This window comes from Lucilia cuprina, chromosome 2 (genome assembly GCF_022045245.1).
Source record: "Lucilia cuprina isolate Lc7/37 chromosome 2, ASM2204524v1, whole genome shotgun sequence".
NCBI lineage: Eukaryota > Metazoa > Arthropoda > Insecta > Diptera > Calliphoridae > Lucilia > Lucilia cuprina.
The window spans coordinates 26578940-26588466 of NC_060950.1; the positions used below are offsets into that span (position 1 = coordinate 26578940).

The following is a 9527-nucleotide window of genomic DNA, read 5'->3' on the forward strand; positions in this document are numbered from 1 at the left end:
TTACGCACAAATGTCATTACTCAGATGTCATTACACACACACAAAATCTAGAAATAAGGTCCACAAAATTGAATTATGGATTAAGAAACCTTATAAGTTATGGACCTAATTCAGACGCGGATTCAGCTGTAGCGTTTTGAGGGGTTTGGGTTTGAGCTGATATTTGTAACGCACAGTAATATTGGTCCTACACTTTAAAGTATACCAATCGGCTCAGAAAATTTTTCTGAGTTGATTTAGTCCGTCCTTGTAAACTTTGTAATCAAACTACAGGTGCAATTTTGAAGATAATTCAATGAAATTAGAAACATGATCTTCTATTGTTCCGGGGACGAAGCCTATTGAAAATGGTTAATATCGATTCATTATTTCATTTAGTCCTCATACAACTGAACCCCCTTATAGGGCTTGTTAACTTTGTAATCAAACTACACGTAGCAATTTTGGAGATAATTCAAATAAATTTGGCACATGATCTTTTAGGGTACACCGTAGACGAAGCCTATTGAAAATGGTAAAAATCAGTCCATTATTTCACCTGAACACGTCAATAGGGCTTTTAAGTTCATAATTATGTTTAATATACTTTCTACAAAAAGCTACAAAACCAAGTTTTATACTAGCCTTGATGACCTTATAATCCTCAGAAATATAGGGCTAAATTTGACCCTAGCCCCTATAAAAAGCGTCCTTCAAAATTTGAAGACTATTTTATTTAACAATTCAAAATGCTTTTTCGGTTTTAGTGGGGGGAATCGCGCTTTCAACTACCCCCCTTGGATCCGACGATCTCACCGAAGGAATCAATTTGAAGACAAACTAATAAAAAGGTCGAAACCTATAGACCATGGTAAACTTTTGTTTGTTTATGAATCGATTTTTTGAATTGTAAATGCTCAAAAATTTCAAATTTTCGTTTCTATGATACAGTCTGCGTCTTAGCGTTATTTGTCGGATGGTGTACAGTTTTATCAAGGTAATACAGGATCTTCTTTTTGGTTTATGAATTTCTAAAAGCAGGTAGGTGCAGTGTTGCGATCAGCAGTCTTAGCATAATTTGGTACTACGGGTGGCCGGTTGCCCGCAGGACTATGTCCTGGCTGGTCAGTTGGTTAAGGTTCCTTCGGGATCCCCGTAGTGGCTGTTGTTTAAACCCAAATTCGCGGGGAGAGTAAGTGGCGGTTAAAAGACTGATGCATAATAAAGTCAATATTTCGGGATAAGTTCGGTGCTGTTGCCGAAAACAACAGATACCCCAAGAAGAGTGACTGTGGGACTAAGCGTTGGAAATGAGTTGGTATTAATTGTATATGGTACGGAATGAAAGTGAGGTTCAGCGGGCCTTACCCCACTCGTCTACCTAATGAATGTGTCGTATGTTTTTCTCTTATGAACGTGCTGGGTTAAATGATACCATTGAATTTTCCTTCCTTGTCCAGATATGTTCAGAGTATACTCTGAATTACCACAGTGTGCCCCTGTGAGTAAGAACAATATCTACGGCTTATTGATGGATCGTACTTCGGTCCACCGGTTACGTCTCTACACAGGCCATCCAATAGTCGGAAATTAGATAGCTCAAGTACTCCTGAAAAGTACTTGTGCATGGACCGGTCAAAGCCAATGTACAAAAATTGCCAACTGAGTTCTTCATTGAAGAACAAAGGGAGCGATGGTATACCCCTCTCAAGTCTTCCCAGTGGATGAAAAAGACCACCGTGAGATAAAGCCGTCAAGGCAGGTGCTCACGTTAAAACTCTCGGCAGTCATGTCAAGTCCACTACAGGGATACAAGCCAAAACGGCTCAAATCGGCGGCGGCTGGCCGCCGGTAATATTTTGCAAGCCGCGCCGCCACCGACTTCCTTCGGCTTAAAAGCTAAGTCGGCTTAAACGTAGCCGCTGATAAAGATTGGAATCGTACATGTATTTCGGAAAATAATTTCACCAATTTGAACAGAGTTGCCACTATTTTAAATTCACATTAAAAATTGAAAAAAGTTGTCACACAATATTGGGCTAATATTAAAATAGTGAAAACTACTATAAATATGCATTTTCTGAAGAAATAACTTATTTATTATACAGAGATTTTTCAATATAAGGTCAATTTCTGAAGAAAAAAGTAAATTGAGCCTACAATATATACGCCGCCGATATTTTCTATAAAAAGCCGCCGGCGCCGATCTAAAATGGTTGCGCCGCCGCCGCCGATCATTTTGCATCGGCTTGTATCTCTGGTCCACTATATATTAATTTCACTGTATTTACCCACCATTATAGATTTGTATTGACTATATATGTGCATCTACATTTCTGTTCTATTCTCTTATCTATTGCCTAATACAAGTTTTATAGAAAATATAGCAAATAAATTATTTTGCAATTTGTTCTCTATGACTTGATTAATTTTTGTTCGTAATTTATTTTTATTATGTAAATATTTCTTTTTTATTTCAAAATGCCTCCTTAATGTGAATTAATATTTGCAATTATTTAATATGTACTTTAAAATTGAAAAAAAAAACAACAACAACAACAACAACAACAACAATAAAATATAAAAATAGTTTTATAACAGGTGTTTTTTTTTTAGAAATGAACTATTTACACATATCATTTTCTTTCTATGATATATCTTAATCTAATGTTTGATTAAGTCTCTCAGACATAGATGTTTATTGTCAAAAGGTCTTTCGAAAATCTTTCGTTAACGTACACAACATACAAAATATAGCCAAAATTCTGAATAATCATGTGTTGTTCGGAATTTTTCTAATATCTCCTTTTTGTGGACCGATTTTGCTGATTTTAAATAGAAAATTTCTCGAAAGCATATATATTTGAACTATTGAGGCTTTGGATACCAAATACGTTTGGACTTTTTAAAAAATGTATTTCAACATACGGGACAGATATCACTAAATCGATTTCGCAATTTATAAAGTTTCAGTATGTAATCCACGCGCTAAGGTGATAGGTATATTAACCTTATATTTAGCTAACGAAAGTGTATTTTTCCCCTTTTAATTACGCCCAGACAATATTATTATTACTTTCGAAAATCATATAAATAAAAATTTATTTACGTTAGCTTGGACTCGATCACGTGTTTGATAATCTAGGGTCAATGTATATAAATATAATATTATAATTACGTCGCCTCACAAATCACAAATATTCTTAAATTAAACACTATTAAAAAGTTAATTAAATATTACATAAAATCGAATAGATTTGTCTAAGAGAACCAGTTATTGGACCATACTGATTTTAACATGTATTTACATTAAGACTCTTGACAGATTGCTTTCAAGAATGGGTGGGTTACTTAATACACATAACTACTAATCGTATACTTATATTAGTTGTAACTTTTTATAAATAATAAAACTAGTTTATTAATTGTTAATTATAATACTTGTACTTGTAGGACTATGCCAATCAAATGACAGTTAAATTTATTTCCTTAATCTTTGTTTAGAATAAATTACTTTACGTTAGATTGCGTTTCAGACACGTGCAGCGTTTTTTTTTCTTATTAAATGTTAAATTTCAATTAGTGTTAAAGTAAATATTTTTTTTATAAAATTATTTCACTTTAAGCCAGTTTATGGGTAAATTTAATATATTTTAAGTGTTAAAATCACATTCATTCATTTGTTTTTAACAATTAAATTGTTGTTTGTTAGAAATTGAACAATTCTGAATCACGTGAATTGTTAATTGAGGTAAGTTGTTAATAACTCTTTCAGGGTATGGGTATAATATGATAGATAGATGTAGTTAGTTTAAAAAGAGGATGTAAATATATTAAATCCGAAAATATAATTAGTGCCTCAGTAATGGAACCCACCACTTCCGGTCTATAAGACTTGAACACTAACCACTAATATGTAGGAGGCCTCATGATATATAAATAGATAGATAGATAGATAGATAGATAGATAGATAGATAGATAGATAGATAGATAGATAGATAGATAGATAGATAGATAGATAGATAGATAGATAGATAGATAGATAGATAGATAGATAGATAGATAGATAGATAGATAGATAGATAGATAAGCAGCCCCCTACAAACTCGTGCCTTCGTGAACTCTATCTTCAATCCAGGAGCCGCTGTTCTCTATTGGGCGCCTTACAGGTCTACATCTTTCCCCAGGATGGGCTCCAACGACTCGGCTTTATTGTATTAAGTAAGTTCTAGATTGTGGATTATTTAAAAGAAATTATTGAAAAAGACGAAGATCGTGCAATATAGTGGCTGATGTAGACCTGAAAAACTTACGTTGTTAAGATTAACTCTATAGGAGACAAATGGCGCCTATGAATTGAAAGGTATGCCAAAGTCTAAAAATATTATCGGAAATATTCGAGGGCACAGCATTGCAATGCGGCAGTTCTGATGGTTGACATCAACAAAGTAAAAATGGATGTATAAACTGATTCCCGATATCTGATGCAATAGAGATTATGGGTATATTGATTTCTACCTTATCCACTTTCTAAGTGGACAAGATTGTATTTATATAGATTTGTAGAGAGAACAATGTAAAACATATGTTCCTTTATTGTCTCGGACTTGTACCAACTATTTGGAAATAGTGTATCCAGATAATATAATCCAACTAAAGTTAGTTAAATTGCAGACAACGAATATGTATGCGAGTTCATAAAGCAGGGTCGGAGAAGAACAGATTCAAATAAGAATGTAACGTATTGATAAGGTGTGTGTGTGTCTGTGATGACTAATTCCCACTGTAAAATAATACTTTTGGAATTAACTCAGGGAATATGGACCAATGTTTCAAGATTATTTTAGCATGTTTCCCTTCGTTCAGAGTTTTTTCTCTTTCAAGAAATAAAGATATCTGGAGAGCGATATTATTCCAGATATAACTTCATAGAAATTTGAAAACTTTTTTGGAAAAGGTACAGAAACAACTTTAAGAGAAAGTTTTTTTAATCAACTTGTTTAAGGCAAGAAAACCAATACGATCCTAAGATTTGCTATATAAAAATCAAGCGCCTATTGACGTTTTACAACATGAAATCTTGTTTAAAGATTTATAGACTTATTATAAAAACACTTCTTAATTAATTTACGACTAATATTTATTATTTCCAATTTTATATTAGCATAAACAAATTAAAAAATTTACATAAAAATTGTTTAGAATATTATTTTAATTACTTCTCATTGTAAATCAATCGAAAGTTGTAATAAATAACAACAGTTGTGTTTTATTAAATAAGGAAATATTTGTGGATTAAATTTTAAAGTGATTGCTGTCAAATTGCAATTGAAAAAAATAATAACAATAATTGATAAACTATTAATAAATACAATTAAAAAAAAAACTAACCCAATGTGCAACACAACGACACGATGATATACAGTATCAGATAAAATGTTACTTATTAACAAATTAATTTTAATTGCAACTAATTATATGATCATGTTCCACGACAATGTTTCAATCACAATAAAATAAGTCTTAATTAAAGTAAAATACTTAAGAAAATTGTTATTACAAAAAAACTTACCTTTTTGCTTTGGCACTTTAACTTTATAGGTGAGATCCTTAAATTCGATATCAATATTGCGTATGATACTGCTGTTCTTCAACATTTTCGAATTCTCCATTTCTAACTCCATTTTGTGTTTAAAATTTTTATTCTGTTCACCTTTCTGCGCTCTGAATATAACACTTTTAAATACTTTAAGATTTTATTTTTAAAATCTTAAAAATTTTCAGCTCTAAGCCCAGTTTTTATTTCAAATTTATAACTGGCAAATGTTTAAAAACATATTTTTTATGGAATTTAAAAGTAAAATTTAACGAAAAAAACTGTTGATTAACTGTAAAGAGAATGAGAAAAAAATAACAATAAAATTTAGTTATTAACTTTAACATTTAAGTATTTTTAAAGGCATTGAATAAACAAATTATAATGTTAATTAAACAATAATTATAATGAAAAAAAAAACTACTATTCACTGCCATTTAATCAATCCTTGACTTTGAAAATATGTATGTAATAAATAAATAAAATTATTAATTAAATTTACAGTGCAGTCAACGTTTTTCATGTCTGGTGTTTTTATTGTTATTATTTTATTAATATAATTTTGTTTAATTACCAACAATTGTTGGTTTTCTTAATACAATGTAATAAACCATTTGTAATTTAAATGAATTTTTAAGTATCTCTTAGATGACACATCATGTGAATAACATTTATTTGAGTTTATACAAAAAAAAATTAAAAAATAACCGTTAATTTGAAAATTTTGGTAAAACCGGATGTATAATATACAATATACTATAGTCCAGACTATGGACTATTCCAAAAGTCCATGTTCTATAGTCCAGACTATAGACTATTCTATAGTCCAGACTATAAACTATTCTATAGTCCAGACTATAAACTATTCTATAGTCCAGACTATAGACTATTCGTTAGTCCAGACTATAGACTATTCGTTAGTCCAGACTATAGACTATTCTATAGTCCAAACTATAGACTCTTCTATAGTCCAGGCTATAGACTATTCGTTAGTCCAGACTATAGACTATTCGTTAGTCCAGACTATAGACTATTCTATAGTCCAGACTATAGACTATTCTATAGTCCAGACTATATACTATTCTATAGTCCAGACTATATACTATTCTATAGTCCAGACTATAGACTATTCTATAGTCCAGACTATAAACTATTCTATAGTCCAGACTATAGACTATTCGTTAGTCCAGACTATAGACTAGTCGTTAGTCCAGATTATACACTATTCTATAATCCAGACTATAGACTATTCTATAGTCCAGACTATAGACTATTCTATAGTCCAGACTATAGACTCTTCTATAGTCCAGACTATAGACTATTCTATAGTCCAGACTATAGACTGTTCTATAGTCCAGACTATGAACTATTCTATAGTCCAGACTATAGACTATTCTATAGTCCAGTCTATAGACTATTCAATAATCCAGACTATAAACTATTCTATAGTCCAGACTATAAACTATTCTATAGTCCAGACTATAGACTATTCGTTAACCCAGACTATATACTATTCGTTAGTCCAGACTATAGACTATTCTATAGTCCAAACTATAGACTCTTCTATAGTCCAGACTATAGACTATTCTATAGTCCAGACTATGGACTATTCTATAGTCCAGACTATATAATATTCTTTAGTCCAGACTATAGACTATTCTATAGTCCAGACTATAGACTATTCTATTGTCCAGTTTATGGACTATTCTATAGTCCAGACTATAGACTGTTCTATAGTCCAGACTATAGACTGTTCTATAGTCCAGACTATAGACTGTTCTATAGTCCAGACTATAGACTGTTCTATAGTCCAGACTAAAGACTATTCTATAGTCCAGACTATAAACTATTCTATAGTCCAGACTATAGACTATTCTATAATCCAGACTATAAACTATTCTATAGTCCAGACCATAAACTATTCTATAGTCCAGACTATAGACTATTCGTTAGTCCAGACTATAGACTATTCGTTAGTCCAGACTATAGACTATTCTATAGTCCAAACTATAGACTCTTCTATAGTCCAAACTATAGACTCTTCTATAGTCCAGACAATAGACTATTCTATAGTCCAGACTATAGACTATTCTATAGTCTAGACTATAGACTCTTCTATAGTCAAGACAATAGACTTTTCTATAGTCCAGACTATAGACTATTCTATAGTTCAGACTATAGACTATTCTATTCCAGACTATAGACTATTCTATAATCCAAATTACAAACATTAAATTCTGTAGAATGTTTAGCATTCTGTGGAAAAATTTGAATTACATTTCAAATTCATTTGTTACAAATCATAAATATTTTCTGTAGAAAACCAATTAAATTGTCAATCATGTTAATTATTATGTTTCAACAATTAAATTGTTAAGTTATTTTCTATAATAAAACAAAACTATTAACAATTAAATACAATGAATAACAAATATTTTAACATATTGACATTTATATGACAGATTGACTTAAGTAACATTTTTAATTTTCGAAAAGGAACTAAAACTTATTTTCCTCAAAAGGTCATCAAGTAAATTACTTTCTCTAAATATAAATATTTTGTAAAGTTATAAAGTTTAAACTTCTTTATGTTTTTTTGACTTAAGTAATTTAAAGTTTCAACAGAGATTTTTCCAAAATTTCAGTTAAGTCATTTTTCATCATGTTCATACATACATATGTATGTATTTATGTACATATATGACTAAAACATTGTCGCTTAGTTGTACTAAATAGTTTGAAGTATTTTATAGTTGTTGCAACTTAATAATAACAACAATTGCTTTCAAAGTTAAGGTTAAGTTTAATGATTAAATAAAATGTCATTTATTATTATTTTAATTAAAGTGTTGTTGTGTTTATTTTTTTTATAACTGTATTACAAAATGTTTATAAAAATATGTATGTAATTGTTTCAACAATTTTCCAAATATAATATTTTATTAATGGATTACATAAAAGTTTTTTGTTTGTATGTGTAATAAAAAAATTAAATTGCATTGTTTTTTTTCTAAATATTAACTACAAGCTATTAAATATAAGATAACGGAAAATATTAAATTATCGCAATTAGAGAACTATTATTGGAGTATATTGTTTGGAGATTGGAATTTTAAACTTTATAAAACATATGGCATTCTATAATATGTAGCGTTTAGTATTAAATTTATTTCCGGTATATTTATTGTATATATAATAGAAATTATTTTATAGTCTAGACTATATAACATTCTATAGTCTGGATTAAAGAATAATCTATAATAGACTGGATTGTAGAATAATTTATAGTCTTGGATATTGAAAAGTCCGATTTATAGAATAGTTTATAGACTAGACTAAGGAGTAGTCTATAATCTAGATTTGATAAATGCCTATAGAATAGTCTAAAGTCTTGAAAATAGAATAGTCTGTAGTCTGGATTATAGAATAGTCTATAAAGAATAAGCTATAGTCTGAACTATAGAGTAATCTAAAGTCAGGACTAGAGAATAATCTATAGTCTGGACTATAGTCTGGACTATAGAATAGTCTATAGTCGGGACTATAGAATAGTCTATAGTCGGGACTATAGAATAGTCTATAGTCGGGACTATAGAATAGTCTATAGTTGGGACTATAGAATAGCCTATAGTCGGGACTATAGAATAGTCTATAGTCGGGACTATAGAATAGTCTACAGTCGGTACTATAGAATAGTCTATAGTCGGAACTATAGAATAGTCTATAATCGAGACTATAGAATAATCTATAGTCGGGACTATAGAATACTCTATAGTCGGGACTATAGAATACTCTATAGTCAGGACTATAGAAAAGTCTATAGTCTGGACTATAGAATAATCAATAAACTGGACTATAGAATAGTCTATAGTCTGGACTATAGAATAGTCAATAGTCTCGACTATAAAATGGTCTATAGTCTTGGCTATAGTGTAGTCTGGACTGAAGAAT

The 9527-nt window shown here is 30.3% G+C and overlaps 1 protein-coding gene across 1 annotated transcript in view; it reads right to left on the reverse strand.

The window, feature by feature from the left end:
• Positions 1-5786, reverse strand: part of LOC111679171 (ATP-binding cassette sub-family G member 1) — an 18118-nt gene extending 12332 nt beyond the window's left edge. The window contains exon 1 of the mRNA XM_023440687.2: positions 5553-5786. Coding sequence (XP_023296455.2) covers positions 5553-5664 — 112 coding nt within the window. The 5' untranslated portion in view covers positions 5665-5786. The remainder of the gene's footprint in view (positions 1-5552) is intronic.
• Between the last annotated feature and the right edge of the window lie 3741 nt (positions 5787-9527).